Below are 17,474 nucleotides of genomic sequence, written 5' to 3'. Positions count from 1 at the left end.
TATATAATCAAAGACGTGTAGATAAATGTACGGTTGTATGCGTCTTGGTGTGTTACATACATTATTGATATTTTGTTATTTCGTAGTACATGTAAAGTGACATATTTACACACAGTGCTTATATTTCCAACATTTGGCATTGTTAGTTATCATAGAGCGCCCCCTTCTGGTCAATAGGTGGAACTTAAAGGAATAGTTCACCCAAAAATTAACACTCTGTCATCATTTACTCACCCTCAAGTTGTTCCAAACATTAAAACATTATTTGTTCTGCTGAACAGAAAAGAAGATATTGAAGAATGTCAGTAACCAAACAGTTGATGGACCCCATTGACTTCCATAGTATTTTTTCCCCCTTACTATGGAAGTCAACGGGGTCCATCAACTGTTTACTTCCCCATATTCTTCAAGAAAAGAAAGAAATTCAGAAGTTTGGAACAATTTGAGGATGAGTAAATGATTACAGAATTTTTGGATGAACTATCCCTTTAATGTGTCAAGGGGGTTAATGTTTTTATGAGCATTTGGAAAGTGTGCTTGAGGAGATATTCTAAAAGCCCTTCCATAGTCACAAAAGGGTCCATAGTTGAATAAACACCCCAAAAAATGTATGGCGTTACAAGCATTTTATTGGGGCATTTAATTTCTTTGAGAGCACATAACACAAAGGCAAGAATTGTTTAAATTAATTTATAAAATATCTTTAATGGCAGTATATTCACAAATCCAAAACAAAACTGTGCAGCTGAAACCAAATGGCTCTATAACTAATCTTTGAATTCATCTTTGTAGCCTACTATCACTTAAAATTTAACATTTCATTGAGTTCACACACAACAAAATGAAAGTGGCTTGGAGAAATTATGAACCAGAAAATGAAACACAACACAAGGCTAAGAGCTACTATATCTGTATATGCTTCACAAAACGGGGAAAAACATTTGAACTCCACAAATACTTCATTTAGGAGTTACTGTCATGTCAATTTTGAATGCATCCTGGATTTCATTAACTGTAAAACCACAAACATTTTAAAATGAAAATCTTTTCCTGTCCTGGCAAAAGTACATTCAAGTCACATGACCACACACACAAAACTTGTCTGTGACCCAGTTACACGGCAACACACCCTCTTTCATCAGTGCAAGACATACACAACCAGTCAAAAGCTTGGACACACTTGACTGATTTAGATTTATTTTATTATTATATATAAACGAGTTTGAGTGGTTATTAAAGGAAACATGTTTTTTTTTTAAGCAGCTTAAATACGAACTTTGATATTGCATGTTACAATATTGCTGAAATAGTAATGATGAAGATTGAATTGGTGTCAAAAATTCTGACTGGTCATATATTAAGCTAAACACTTAGCATATTTTAAGCCACAACATATCTTGAAATTGACAATTCAGAAGTTTTGTAAATAAATGTACAAACACAAACTATACACGTCAATCAAACCACAAAGTACTGAATAAACATTAAAATCTCCATTTCCCAATGATTATTGGTCTCTGAACAATCACATAATACACTCTTAAAAGTAGTGTTTATTTTCAGTGCCTTGGAACGACTTCAGTAGCGTCGGTATTGTCATTTTTAGACAATTAACTCTTTAGTGTTATTGCACAAACTGATGCACAGCAAGTACCAGGATTTACATCCTCACGCTGTGATGAAACAATCAACTGCAAGTCAATAACACAATGAAAGTGCCAGTAGGGTCATGACATCACCCTAATATGATAATTCAGCATAGTTTCTTACAAGTCCTCCAGGTTTTTATCGAAAATGTGTATTGCTTGAACTTAAAGCTACAGAATGATTTCATTTCATGACATCCAGTTTGCTTTTAAACGGCTCTGATGCTGATTGCAGATTAATGCAGAACTGATAGCTGCCACTTCTACACTCATGGACATAAACATCAAAGTATTCTGGGTAATTAAAAGGCCCACTCAGAGGCCAAAGATCAGCGGGAAAGCATATCGGTTGTTTACTTTGGCCTTCAGTCTTATTTAAAGGTGGTAGCGTAGTTGTTTTTCTCCATGAACTCCTTTAGCTTGGTGGGATAGTCTGTCATGATCCCTGTAGCCCCAAGGTCAAAGGCACGTTTAAAGTCCTCCTCGTCGTTCAACACCCAGATATACACCTGTGGTTGGAAAGGAAAAAGCAAAGACCAGTTGAAAAGTCCCATGATGACGTTCCAGACAAGAGCGAAATTCCATTCAAAGCTCCTGCCATCTGCTCACGCACATCATAGCACTCGAAACAATGCTTACTCGTAAAGCACATGTGGTGCATGACCTAAATCAAATTCGAAGATTAATACTCACCTGTATTCCTCTGCCTGTCAGATGATCGAATAGAGATTTTCTCATGAGGAGCCTGAAAATAATACATCCAAGAATGAGAATAAGATGGGTGGAGCTTGAGCGTTACTTTATGCTGTACTATCATCACTAGGGTTGGGTACCGTTCACATTTTAACCGGTACCGAATTTCAGGTCCCGGTACCTTTTTTCGGTACTTTTAGGATGTTTATATAAATAACTGTAAAGAACCTGTAAGTAATTTATAAAAGTGTTATTGACATTATGCCAGAGCTGCCCTGGTTGCTGTCTGCCATTGTCTGTGATGTTTAATTACTGTAATATTTACTAGTAAATAGTAGGCTACTAGGTACTTAATTTAATTCATAAAACAACCATATTATTATATTTTCTTTTTAATTTCATTTCTATGAAAAGAGTTCCAACAAATGATGTGTTATGTATTTTCTGGTGATCAAATGAAGACATAAAACCTTCATTTAATGTATCTTTTAATTTAATTAAGCTTTTTTTTGTCAAACAAAGTGCTGCACAACTGAGCTTTATATGGTTAAAATTAAAACATGAAGAAAAATTGTAATTTATTTTAAAAAAAAACTTTAAAAAAATAAAGTTTTGATAATTTATTATTATTACATTAGTGTGAGTATTATTATTACATTGAGACGTATCTAAATTCTACTTTACAACAGTAATGTATTTGTCAAGTTAGACGAACTTTTATTTTGACGGGTTGCCGTTCATTTGAGTTTGTGTGTGTTTATGATATGACGGTAGTTTTTCTCAAATGAAACGATAAAATGCTCATAAAGTGACTCAGTGGCTCTGAAGATGACTTTCGTGCGTTCATGTCCTCATATGAGAGTCAGAGATGGAAACATGCGACCGTCACGCGCGATTCTGAGTGTGCGTGTGTGTGTGTGTGTGTGAGGTAAACCCATAGACTGTAAAGCGCGTCTATGGCGTTCAATCGCACAGAGACACGCATGATTCGTATTTAAATGGTCTTTTCGCGGTTTAATATTTACAGACACTAGTCTATATCAAAATATGCGTTCTCAGGTACCGAAATTTGGTACCGATTGATTTAATGTGAATCGGTACTCGGTAGTACCGACGTAATTCGGTCGGTGCCCTTAAAAGTACCGAGTTCGGTACCCAACCCTAATCATCACTGAGGCCAGCATGGACAAAAACACTAAAGCAGGGGGGTATTACAGAAAGCAAGGTTAACTTACCATCACATATACCCTGAACCAGTGTTGGGGGAAGGTTACTTTGGAAATGTAATGGGTTACAGATTACAAGTTACCCTATTTAAAATGTAATAAGCAGTGTAACCATTTCAATTACTTTATTAAAGTAATGTCACTGATTACTTTTCTAAATTTCTAACAAATGTTTTCAACTGTTAATCATTTTCAAACATTTAACTTCTAAAAAAAACATTATATTTGAGTTATATTTAAGAGAAAACACACAATTCTAGATCATTCTGTAGTAAAAACGTTTTTCTTTTTACTGATATCAAAAAATCTGCATACTATTCTTTTTTATGTGTGTGTGAAGGGAAAATATTATACCATATAAGGCCTAAAACTGATTTCTCACTAACAGAAGAAAGAATAGATTCTAGTTTCATACTCAATGGCAACCCAAACAGACTTCCTCAGTGTAGCTGTCATAACATGCATGGTATTGGTTTGTTTTGTAATAAAGTTATATTCCTAAAATATTGTTTAGACTCAATGACCAATGGTGGTCTAGTTAAATAGCTCTATTTTGCAAGTCAAAACGGGACAAACTAATAGAGAGATTTGTCCACTAGGTGGCGCTGTTTGTTGTTCAGCACATACCAAAGATGCTCGATTGGATTGAGATCTGGGGATTTTGGAGGCCAAGCCAACACCTCAAACTCATTGCTGTGCTGCTCAAACCATTCCTGAACCATTTTTGCTTTATTGCAGGGCGTATTATCCTGCTGAAAGAGGCCACAGCCTACAGGGAATACCGTTTCCATGAAAGGGTGTACATGGTCTGCAACGTGTCAAAGTAACATCCACATGGATGGCAGGGCCCAAGGTTTCCCAGCAGAACGCTGCCTCCGCTGGCTTGCCTTCTTCCCATAGTGCATCCTGGTGTCATGTCTTCCCCAGGTAAGCGACGCACACGCACCCGGCCATCCACATGTTGTAAAAGAAAACATGATTCATCAGACCAGGACGCCTTCTTCCATTGCACTGTGGTCCAGTTCTGATTCTCACGTGCCCACTGTTGGCACTTTAGGTGGTGGACAGGGGTCAGCATGGACACCCTGACTGGTCTGCGGCTATGCAGCCCCATACGCAACAAGATGCGATGCACTGTGTATTCTGACACCTTTCCATCAGAACCAGCATTAACTTCTTGAGCAATTTGAGCTACAGTAGCTCGTCTGTTTGATCGGACCACACGGGCCAGCCTTCGCTCCCCACGTGTATCAATGAGCCTTGGCCGCCCATGACCCTGACGCCAGTTCACCACTGCTCATCCTTGGACCACTTTTGATAGACACTGACCACTGCAGACTGAGAACACCCTACAAAAGCTGCCGTTTTGGAGTGGCTCTGACCCAGTCGTCTAGCCATTACAATTTGGCCCTTGTCAAACTCGCTCAAATCCTTACGCTTGCCCTTTTTTTCTGCTTCTAACTAGGGGTGGGAATCACAGGTCAACACACGATACGATAATATCACGATATTTTGCCCACGATAACGATATATCACGATACCAGCGATTCTGTGACAGACGATATATTGGAAGAAAATCACCCACGATATATCACGATATCATTTTGTAAATGGAAAAAAAAGCATCAAAAAAGTCATATGATCATGTATTTAATTTATTAAAACTTCATCTTTTTTGAAATAGCATTAAAGTACAGTAAGTGCATATAAAGCTATCAAACAGCCATGAGAGAACAGTTTCTGTGACTAAATTATTTATAATAAAGAAAGGTCACATCACTTACTTATTCATAGCAGCAACATTTCATATTTAGAAATTGCAAAATTCACACATTACTAAAATTGTACAAAAACGGGTGCAGGTCGGGTAGGACAAGGGAGAAACACGGGTCTAAACACGGGTTTTAAACAGTCACGTGTAAACGAATAATATATATATATATATATATATATATATATATATATATATATATATATATATATATATATATATATTAGGGGTGTAACGGTTCGTGTATTCGTACCGAACGGTTCACGGGGTGAGTTCCAAATGGAATCAGTATTCCCTATTTGATCATCCCTATGTGAGCAGGACACACGTGTACCGTATGTAGCAGTTTGGAATGCACTTGGCAAAGGGAGCAGCGTAAATTCCTCATTATCTTCAGCTGGGATGTTCCGGTGACAACGCAGCACAGTGTCCGTCAGCAGATCAGGGTTGCCAGATATTCACAACAAAACCCGCCCAATCGCTACTCAAAACTAGCCCAAAACAAGCCCAGTCTCATTTCAGTGGTTTTTTTTTGGTAAAAATCTCTTATGGGGGGTAAAATATATGTCTTTTTGGCAGGGTTTCCTGCTGAAATACGCATTCCCGGTGCTAAATATCACACAATTGGGGTTGCTTCAACCTGCGGACATGTATGAACTTGGCAACACTGCAGCAGATGTCGCAGTTTTATCTGCATCATTTTCTTTTTTTTAGCCTAACTGTTGCAAATAAAAATAAAAATAAATTATTTTAAAATGTTTATAAAAATATGCTTTGTAATACTATATATAAAAAGTAATATAACTCTTAAAAATATGAATTGTATATTTATTTATGCCGGCGCTGCGTTGTCACGGGAACATCCCAGCTGAAGATAATGAGGAAATTACGCCGCTCCCTTTGCCAAGTGCATTCCAAACTGCTACATACGGCACACGCGTGTCCTGCTCACATAGGGATGATCAAATAGGGAATACTGATTCCCGTGTCCTGCTCACATAGGGATGATCAAAATAGGGAATACTGATTCCATTTGGAACTCATCCCGTGAACCGTTCGGTACGAATACGCGAACCGTTACACCCCTAATATATATATATATATATATATATATATATATATATATATATATATATATATATATATATATATGCGCATGTATATTGTAGATGTGTTCCTAAAACATATATGCATATTTTAGGAACAGATCTACAAAAATATGCCTGTATTTTATGGAAGGATATCGCGGACAATTTTCAAAAGGAATTGCAAATGGTATTTGCAATTGCGTTTTCAATTTGTGGACGCATAATATGTGACACAATCCAAACGCAATTGCAAATCGCGCATTACCATTTGCATTTTCGTTTAGGCAAACGCACAACGACTGCCAAATTTCAAATGGAAAAGCAAAGTCTGTTTGCAATTGCTTTTCCAATGTCTTGCAAGTTATGACCCTGCCATTTTGGAATAGCAATAGAAAATCACCTATTTACTCTTTCATTTCCTTCGTGTCCTGCCACAACCTGCACAAAATTCAAATGGAATCGCAATCCTCTTTGCGTTTGCATTTCCGATGCCTAACACAGTCAACTGTCAATCAGGCTTGAGGGCGGGGTTTATTGATGTAGTCGGAAAGTAGGCCACGCCCTCAAGTGGTGGAAAACGGGGGATTTGGCTATTTTTGTAATAAAAAACTAGTTTAAACTCTTTAGTTCAAACAAAGTCAAAATGCAGAACTGATTGTATGTTCACCTGCAACCAGAAAAAAAAACAGCAAATAAGAAAAGTGACATGACTGCATTCGGTAGGCTATAGCCTATATCAGACGAATATCATCATATTGCACCCGACACAGTAAATTATCATGATGAGTTAAAATCAGAAAATCTATAGAAACTTGACATGATGTGAGTTGTGTGTTGTCCATAAGATTCTGTACTCAAGAGCCAAGCGATCAAAAAAGAAAAGAAAACTACATTAGTGACATTCAATCGCAGTTCATGTTCGTTTCGTAGCCTACCTCCTCTGATGATCTGATTTTCTTCTTCATTTCATTTTATTCAACATTATTATTTTCATCATATGTAGCCTATTCCTATTCATTGAACTATGTTTGTATCTTTATTTTGACATTTAACAGATTTGACAGAACAGCTCAACAACAGAACCTGGATTCACACAAATTTTCACGCACCTGCAGCGTTTCTGACAACAGAGAAAAACTGAAATAATATATAATAAAGTAATATAAATAAAAACCATAAAATAAATAAATACTAAATAGCCTATTTCTCACTTATTCTAAATAATTAATACATTAAGATGACAAAACGAAAAACTAGCCTACTAAATCAGATTGAATCTTATAAAGAACCGGCATTTTTTTCTCATCAGATTAATTTAAAATTTTTCACTTTGAGGTCCGGTTATAAATTTGTGTGTGTGCAGTGCTTACATCTACTGTGTTTATGTGAATACTCGACTTGGCATTTTGATATAGCCTATTTCTGTGTTTATTTGGCCGTTTGGGCACGCTTGTCCGTGTTGCGCTCGGAACACGCGCACAGCATCCTGTCAGTAATTCAGTTGTCTTTCGTGACTTATCACGCTTTTATTATTTATTTTCGTCAACTGAAATCTACACGGATTATCATAAATACAACACATTTATTTATCACAAGGATCTCCGCGGCAAAACCGAAAGTAGGCTACCAGCTGGTGAAATCTTTCAAAATGTCTTTTTGCCCCAGGTTCAATAAGGATAGGCCTATTTTAAAAGATTATAGGCCTATATTATATATTGAACTGATTTTTAAACCGAATTTAGCATATTTTGCTTTAACCATGCAGCAAAAAAATTAAATAAAAATAAAAACCTTAAAAAAAATATATATATAGGCCTATATATATACACATTTTAAACCGTTTAACTGTATATTAATCTGTCAAAATTGTTACTTTTGGTCAACGGTTAAAGCATCCCTATCTTAATTGCTTCTTGACAATTTGCTTGCAACCAGAGCAGTCTTCTTTTGGTTTCTTTTTGTTTGGTTGGCAGGTGATAAATAGTCTATTTCCAGGTATTTGGCTTTGTTTGAAGTGCAAAAAACTACACAGTAGTTTTATGACTTTTTTGTTGTTTTTGCTAAATAGACACATTGGATATTTCTCCCCATGTTCTTAGGAATGAATAATGATGAAAAAGTCCTTGGTTTTCTACCACTTGAGGGCGTGGCCTACTTTCCGACTACATCAATAAACCCCGCCCTCAAGCCTGATTGACAGTTGACTGTGTTAGGCATCGGAAATGCAAACGCAAAGAGGATTGCGATTCCATTTGAATTTTGTGCAGGTTGTGGCAGGACACGAAGGAAATGAAAGAGTAAATAGGTGATTTTCTATTGTTATTCCAAAATGGCAGGGTCATAACTTGCAAGACATTGGAAATGCAATTGCAAACAGACTTTGCTTTTCCATTTGAAATTTGGCAGTCATTGTGCGTTTGCGTAAACGAAAATGCAAATGGTAATGCGCGATTTGCAATTGCGTTTGGATTGTGTCACATATTATGCGTCCACAAATTGAAAACGCAATTGCAAATACCATTTGCAATTCCTTTTGAAATTTGTCCGCGATATCCTTCCATAGTATTTCAAGTTGATAAAATAATTTCAAATCCATATCAGTTTATTTGTGGCCGCGCGCCTCTCCCAGGAGAATCACAACCGCGCGAGCGAACTGCCTGCACTGCAGTCGTCAAGATGGATCCCGAGGAGTTGAAGAAAAGATAGGCGCGAATGTTAAACTTCATCGCTGAGGAAGCACACAGATAACTGTGGTAACAAACCAAGCACAAGCAGTTCTATCAAAAAAGGTAGCTTTGCCATACAAATGTCATCCAGCGTAGGCTGATTCACTGATGGCGCACGAGGTGGGAATGCATGTTGGTTGTGTTGCCATTGTATTTTATTTTTCCGAGACAGTTCTTGCCGATTACATAGTCTTTAGTGAGCTTTTTTTGTATCGTCACTACAAAATCCAAAATGGACCCAAACTTTTGATTTAAAAGACGCGGGTGCATTTGTGATTTTTTGTTTTTTTGTCGGCCAGCCATTGCGCTCGTATTTCTTCTTCACTGTTCCGTTCATCTGATCATCTGCAATCTGGGAAGCGCCACGCCGCCACCACAGGAAGTCTGGGGGTACTGCCACTCCGGTAAGCCAAAGTGTAGACATTCATTTAAATATTCAGTTTTTAAAAATATCGATACTTGGAGCCAGAGTATCGATAACGTCTCGCGGCCGGAAATATCGCGATAAATCGGCATATCAATTTTTTGTCCCACCCCTACTTCTAATATATCAACTTTGAGGGCAAAATGCTCACTTGCTGCCTAATATATCCCACCCACTAACAAGTGTCGTGATGAAGAGATAATCAGTGTTATTTCCTTTGTTATGCCTGATTGGTGTATGTACACACAACATATTATCCTGCAAAATCTGTCACACCCACTGAAACCTCATCAATAGGGCACGCATGAGCTGAATACCTCTGAAGTAAACTAACCTCCATTTAGGATTATCAACCCAGGTAAGTCGCACAACCTGCTTTCTGAAATACCCCTGAGGGAGTTAACTACTTTCAAGAAACAAAACTGTGTCAAGTATATTTTTAGGTAAAAGGCTCATTGAGGTTAGAGTATACATAAACTCACGTGTCTGCCAACCATGTTATGAAACGCTGACTCCGTCTTTGATCTTTCAGTCTGCGAGAGAAAATATTTATGACTTTTCAAATTTCCAACAAAATCTTTGTAGAAAATGTCTAGCAAAGCACTAGTTCTATGAGTATCCAAAGTTCATCCTCTGTATGAAATTAAAAGAGCCTGAATCTTTTTTTTAATAATCCTGGAAGAAAAATAAATGATTGGAGAATGTATGTACGCATGACTAAAATGCATATGTTCCTCACTTGGAAACGATTGAAGGCATCGGAATCTCCAGGAATTGTTCCTTGAGTGGGACGAAGGGCAGGAGGCCTGTGTAGAAAAGACCCAGTAACAGCAGCACTCTGTGCAAACTGAACAAGATTGGGATCTGTGGATTCTACAAAACAAACAGGAAAACATCAGACATTGACACTTCGCATACTTTTGTCGGAGTAGTTTACCAAAAACCAGTTTCACCTCTTTGTAACATTTCTTAACGATTTGATTGCTGGAGTTTCCCCAGACGGTCAAATGCTCTCTCTTGTATCGGATGACCAGCTCGGACACCTGACGGAAAAAAAAGGTAAAATTCTATTTAGCTTCTGAGAGACTTGTCTCACTAACCTGATTAATTTGAGTGGTGACAAACAGCTGCACAGACAGAGGATTCAAGGAAATGAAATATGAGCAGGACAGCAGGGTCATCAAACCTTCTTGATGAGGGTGTCATTGTTGGCCTTGATGTCGATGTTTACAGGGGTGTTTGGGAACGCTTCAAACACGTCTCTCAGCAGAGGGATGCGTTTGTCATCTCCTCCTTCACAGTAGCACTCTGAAATACAGGAGTCATGTAATAACTGGAAGGACATACTTGTCATAGTTACCATTGGATGTAAGCAAAACATGTTAACAGTGGCTAGTTTCAAATATGTATAAAGCATCTGTTTTGCAATTTGAGTGAAAAGTTGAACCCGATATGTTAGGATGAATATAGGGTGGCCATTTCGATGACACCAAAAAGGAGGACACTCTGGGGAATTTGGTGAGGCAAGAATAATTGCATAGGACTCTGGTGTACTCACAACTACAATACAGTTTTGTCCATCATATCGATGGTATCATGATACAGTGATTCTGAAATAGCCTACTCTATTCATTGCCAGACAAAATTGATCTACGATATATCTTGATGTAGACCTATGTGTAACTGAAGAGGCAAAAAAGTGTTTGTTCACAGAAATTGTATTTATTCAAGACATTGTGATGTCTGTTTCAAAAACTGACCACTGAGATGAAACTGTCTTGCAAAGTGCACAGTGCCTGAAAACACAAATAATAAATAAACAATGACAATACACATTTCAGTCCTTAACAAAGAAGTTCACCCTCTGCAGCAGCTCAGGCAGCTCTTTGTTATCTGAAATGTGTATTTATTTTTCGCATTCATTATTTGTTTATCTAATGATTTCTGTTATTTGCAGAAGTCCAGAAATGTAATGTTTTCCTGGCACTGTGCCAGATTATTTGGTTATGTATTTCTGTATGACTGGTGATGCTTGACTGCATGATTATGATAGATTTTACAAAGCTCAGCAGGCTTGTCGGTTACTTTTATGTTTTTCCGTGCTGGCATGTCGGTCAATGGCGGCTTTCCCTTGACTACTAACGTCCACTTCACAGCGACACGGTGTGCTTTTTGATATAAATCTGTGCTCTTTTGTCCATTCCGGATTAAATGAGGTCTGAGGGTCTGACATTTAGGTATGTTAACGTTATGAAATGACGTAGCCAGCACATTGTGGAGGCTTGTTTAGGTTTTTAACCAATGATATGTCAGATATTTATTTGACACCGCTTTCAGCCAATCATTTGTTTGACCAGAGATCTTACGGCATTATATGCTATGCTGCTGCGTCCCAATAAAGATTCTAGAGCAGGTTTTTATGGGCCGATTCAACGCAACTCCGAAAAGGAGGACAAATGAGTGTCCGGCTTGAGGCTGCGCCGGACAGGGAGCTTAAAATCCGGACTGTCCGGCCAAAATCCGGACGTATGGCCACCCTAATTATGAAACTAATTTCATAATGTCTTTAGTTTGCACATCTCCCTTTTGCTTTAATTAAAGCTGCTCTCTAAACTGCATAAATTCCACAAGTTTGTTATTTTGAAATCTTATAACCATGTTATCCTGCGTGATTTTGAGAAGAGTTTGTGCCTTAATGAAGGCACATGCTTCAATCGGACCATCTATATGATATTCACATGATCAGTTACAAATTGGCTCATATTTTATTAGGGACAGAAATAGTGAAGAAAGAAACATTCATATTACATTTTCCCCCTCTACAGGCTACATATTAGTAACACTTCAGGGTCAATGGGAATCTACTTGATTTATCGACCTTAAAGGGTTAGTTCACCCAAAAATGAAAATTCTGTCATTAATTACTTACCCTCATGTCGTTCGACACCCGTAAGACCTCCGTTCATCTTCAGAACACAAATGAATGATTTCAAAACACGGCATCATGAAGCTTCGAAGCGTTATGAATCAGTGAGTCGAATCATGATTCGGATCGCGTGTCAAACCGCCAAACTGCTGAAATTTGGCGATCCAAACTGCTGAATCGACTCACTGATTCATAACGCTTCGAAGCTTCATGATGCCGTGTTTTGAAATCGTCATCACTATATAAGTCGTTATTTAGGGTTTTTTTGCGCACAAAAACTATTCTCGTCACTCCATAAAGTTATTGTAGAACCACTGTAGTGAGATGGACTTTGTAACGACTTCTTTAGTACCTTTTAAGGATCTTGAGAGTGAACCGTGCATTGTGCCAATGAAGGCCTTTCAGAGCCATCAGAGTTCAACTAAAATATCTTCATTTGTGTTCTGAAGATGAACGGAGGTCTTACGGGTGTCGAACGACATGAGGGTAAGTAAATTAATGACAGTTTCATTTTTCATTTTTGGGTGAACTAACCCTTTAAATCAAATGAACACTCACCTCGTTTGAAAGTCACCCCAAGCTTACAAAGGTAAGGTGGAAGCTCCTAAGAAACACACATAAACACTTTTACATCACAGCATATATTTATATATTGACATACTGTAAGAGCTTTATGTCGGCAACAAATTAGTCAAGAAGACTTGAAACATTTGGACGTGAAGTTTCTCCACTCACAGCGTAAGCCACATCAGAGATGTATGCGTTAATGCCAGTCGACCTCTTCAGGTTGGAATCATGCAATACCACCACCTGCTCATCCTTGGTCAAATGACAGTCCAGCTCCAACATGTCAGTGCCCAGTTTTACAGCGCTGAGGAAGTAGAACACATACAACAGATGAGTTAAGGAAGCATTTGTCCATAAATTGACATGAAGATTTTCATCCAGATCATGTGTGTACATGCATGTACTTACAGTGTACTTATCTAAGAAAATACTGGGTAATAGAGGGTATGCACGTATGCACTGCGGTTACACCCACCGAGTGGAAAAAAGACTCAGTGGCAGCATTTGTTTTCAGTGTGAATACCGCAAAAAAACACACAAAACGCATCTAAAATGGAAGAGAGCTTTGAGATTGACTGTACTAATAGATTTGACAAGAAATCTGAGGTGTAGTTTTACAGACTGCCGAAGGCTACCGAAGAAGCAAATGGATCGCTGGACTCCAGACAGCGAAACGTGGATTTGCAGTTATCATTTTGTGTCCATACGTAGAATTTTGGGGTAGAATCATACATACCCTAGTATTGACAACTCATCAGTTAAATATTTACCATCTTATATTCTGCATAATAGGATGTTTTTAAATAAACACTGACAAAAACTATAAAAGTTTTAGGACTGGACAAAATGACAATATATAACATTGGAATAAGTGATCACCCGGATTTAATCCATCCTATATTGTATTATAAAGCGTTCTCAGGCAAATTTGCTTTGTATTTCCCCGGCGTTGAAATCAAGCTCATATGAATGTCAGGAAACATGATCCTTGCTGCATGTCAATATCCATGGATCACTGGATAAGTTGTAAGGAACACTATATGGAGTCCAAACTTTAGTTTAAACGGATAATCATTTGTTTTACTTGCGTTTTCACAGTTTCCCCAATTAAATCCAGTAGCTCTTTTGCCACTCAGGGGGGGTGTTCTGGTGGGAAAGTGACATCAATGCATACCCTCTTTATGGGTTAAGGTTAGGTTTAGGTGTAGATTCAGGGATAGTACTTAGTTATTACCCAGTTATTGTAATTAATTACTGTAATAAGTATGCTGTATGTACATGGGGAACAGAACTGTAAAATATGGTAAAGTGCTACCAAAATGTTTGTACAATTTATTCATCACTTGACGATGCCACTTAGAGGAAGGATGAAACATTCGGAAAGGAGGAAAAAACACTCCAGATACTTCTGAATTCCACACGATCAAGTAAAATGAACTAAGCATGCTAGGTTTTACTACTGTCACAATCATCAATGCAAATCCAAGCAATAAACAGCAGCCCATTGATAAACTCACTGCTTGAAGGCTTCCATTGTGTTCTCCAAGTTCTCACCAGCCCCTGAAGGTGAAGAAAAACAATAAGTGTCAGGACAAAATGTATTTTGTTGCAGCAGTGCTGCATGTTTGCTCACAATATTGATTTTGGTAGTGAAATAAATACTTTAGGTGATGTTTACATTCAGACTATATGTAGTTTCTACAGTATTCCAGGGTTCAGAGTCCACACTCCAGTGCAGTCAATAAAGACCAGTATCAAGTCAATGATGAACCCTCTGAACCAACACTGGCATGAAGGTATTGTGAAATCGATCTTATATCCCTAATTTGACATAATCCAGATTTTTCAACCAGGAATGAAGGATGCTAACTTCAGGTCCTGGTGTGACAAGGGCGTGATAAGGCTCCAAGACTTTTTTATTGATGGTAATCTAATGTAATTTCAACAAATTATGGATAAATAAAGTCAGATTTTTTGCAAACTAGGCATTAGGCATGAGAAGCACAACAAAGGATAATCTTGAAATATTTCCAGTTGAGAAAATACTTTTTCAAGAGACCTGGAAAACATTTATTAGACTTTTTTTTGGTATAATTCTTTATGTGATCGAACTGGCACAGACACAGAGGATTTGCAAATTATGGGAAGGCGAGTTGTTAGTTTCAATTGATGAGGATTTTTGGGACAAAGTATGGGAAAATGCTAAAACAATATCGGTGTCTGTAATGGTACGAAAGCAATTCAGCTGAAGATATTACATAGATTACATACACCGATCCGGCAAAACATTATGACAGGTAAAGGGAAAAATACTGATTATCTCTTCATCATGGCACCTGTGAGTGGGTGGGATATATTAGGCAGCAAGTGAACATTTTATCCTCGAAGTTGATGTGTTAGAAGCAGGAAAAACGGGCAAGCTTAAGGATTCGAGCGAGTTTGACAAGGGCCAAATTGTGATGGCTAGACGACTGGGTCAGCGCATCTCCAAAACTGCAGCTCTTGTGCAGTCTGCAGTGGTCAGTGTCTATCAAAAGTGGTCCAAGGAAGGAACAGTGGTGAACCGGCGACAGGGTAATGGGTGGCCAAGCAAGGCCCATTGATTCACGTGGGGAGCGAAGGCTGGCCCATGTGGTCCGATCAAACAGACGAGCTACTTGACATAAACTGTAAACCTCCCTCAAATCTGATTGGTTGATTGGAATGTTGTTCCAGGATCAACAAAGATGTTGATCCGGGAAGATGTTATGCTTGGTGAAATCATGTTCACCTACTGGGCCAAACTTCTGTGGCTAATAGAAGACTTTTCAATATTATGACTTTCACAGCACGGAAAAGCATTCTTTTGCGTTTGTATAATTGATAAGCCCATCTGTGAAAAGATGGCATAAAGTGTTAATGTAACTGATACCACTGGAATACCTCACATGTGTAATCCACTCAAAACAGACATTTTTCATAAAATATGGGAGCCATTTGTAAATTATTTGGACCCCCGGGTCGCAGACATTATATTGTTTGGATTTCACAGATGAGTGCTTTGTATAGCCATCATGTGACCTAATGTGTAGAAATGTGAATTTTGTACCTTCTGAGATGGGTGTTCCTTTATGGCTTTTATAGTCAGCAATCTTATGACTGTAACCCTAAGGTTCATTCATTGACTGTCTCAAAACCTTGTAAGCTTCCTACATAGTCGGCATAGTGTACATCACAGATCAGTGGGTTTTGTTTTGACTTGACTGGACTACAAATAAAAAGAGTGACTGGATAAAACAAAACAAAAAGCTGTATAGCATATTTGTCCACTCACCGCCGCGGTGTGAGATGTGTCTGCTCCGGAAGGTTTCTCTCTTTCGCCGGTGCAGCAGTGACGGGCACTTCAGCAGTAATGCCGAGGTTAGCACATATCCGGTAACCGTGGATAAAACATACACCGCGGTGCTCATTTTTACTATTAGCAATCGGACAAACAAGTCAGACCTGTGAAGCAACTTATATGACTACAAGTTCATTGAAAAGTGATGTAGAACGCGACAGTCTCTTCTGGAGTCAACACACACACACCGGTCGGTATCATCCAGCACCTCTGGCCAGCCGCCGCTGCCGCGCTCAATCACCGATCAGAAGAAAGCCGAGAGACGCTCTTAAGGCAGAACATATAGTATCAGTCAGATTAGAGCCTGCCTTAATCGTACCGTCATACATTTCTTTGTAAACCCACCCATAGTCCTGCAGTCCAATGTGACATGACAGGCCATCCCCCTGCGCAGTTTAAATATTGCTTGGGTCAATAATAATACTACGGTCGCATGAACGCGCATGCGCAAGGACGAGCATCTTATGACGCGAGTGAACGCAAGAGGATGCCAATGGACAACTTTCGGATCAAAACTGAAAGCTGAAAACGCGTTAAATAAACAAATAAACATTTTATTTTCTTTATTAAAAACGAAGAAGGTGGATCTAGAAGGAGATCAAGATTCAGTGTTGATCAGGAGGTCAAATAAAAATTTGATAAATGTTGTTTAATTTCAATGAATGTCTAGGACCGAAATATTTTTTTTGTAAAATTTTCTAGTAACAATTAACCTATATAAAAAAAAAAAAACAAAAAAAAAAAAAAAATATATATATATATATATATATATATATATATATATATATATATATATATATATATATATATATATATATATATATATATATATATATATATATATATATACACACACACACACACACAAACACACAGTTTATCTAACAGACTCACAAACAAACAAAAACAAAAGATAGGGAGGAGGTCAAATAACATTTTATGAATGTTGTTTAATTTTAATTAATATCTAGGCCCTGAATGAATGAAAACTGATTTGCGTTATTTTGCAATTTTCTAGTAAATTCTAG

The 17,474-nt window shown here is 37.9% G+C and overlaps 1 protein-coding gene across 2 annotated transcripts; it reads right to left on the bottom strand.

Annotated features, from left to right (window-relative positions):
• Window positions 1-612: 612 nt before the first annotated feature.
• Window positions 613-16,881, bottom strand: gdpd1 (glycerophosphodiester phosphodiesterase domain containing 1). Of its 2 annotated transcripts, XM_079824460.1 has the most exons (11): window positions 16,792-16,870; window positions 16,381-16,713; window positions 14,585-14,627; window positions 13,236-13,371; window positions 13,059-13,104; window positions 10,761-10,882; window positions 10,528-10,617; window positions 10,314-10,447; window positions 10,057-10,107; window positions 2,340-2,391; window positions 613-2,155 (listed from the first exon to the last, which is right to left on the bottom strand). In XM_079824460.1, the coding sequence occupies exons 2-11, from the start codon at window positions 16,514-16,516 to the stop codon at window positions 2,018-2,020; spliced, it is 948 nt and encodes a 315-aa protein (XP_079680586.1). In that variant the 5' UTR covers window positions 16,517-16,713; window positions 16,792-16,870; the 3' UTR covers window positions 613-2,017. The 2 variants fall into 2 exon arrangements, with proteins under 2 accessions (XP_079680586.1, XP_079680585.1); XM_079824459.1 differs by having other exon boundaries at window positions 16,381-16,881.
• Window positions 16,882-17,474: the final 593 nt, after the last annotated feature.

Source organism: Gobio gobio (genome assembly GCF_949357685.1).
Source record: "Gobio gobio genome assembly, chromosome: 8".
NCBI lineage: Eukaryota > Metazoa > Chordata > Actinopteri > Cypriniformes > Gobionidae > Gobio > Gobio gobio.
The sequence above is the reverse complement of the archived record's forward strand: the minus strand, read 5'-3'. Positions and strand labels throughout refer to the sequence as shown.

Coding starts and splice junctions, on each gene's coding strand:
- gdpd1 (XM_079824459.1), bottom strand. CDS start 16,516: ATGAGCACCGCGGTGTATGTTTTATCCACGGTTACCGGATATGTGCTA. Junction 14,628..16,380: donor ACACATCTCACACCGCGGCG/GTGAGTGGACAA, acceptor CTTCACCTTCAG/GGGCTGGTGAGAACTTGGAG. Junction 10,108..10,313: donor ATGCCTTCAATCGTTTCCAA/GTGAGGAACATA, acceptor TTTCTCTCGCAG/ACTGAAAGATCAAAGACGGA.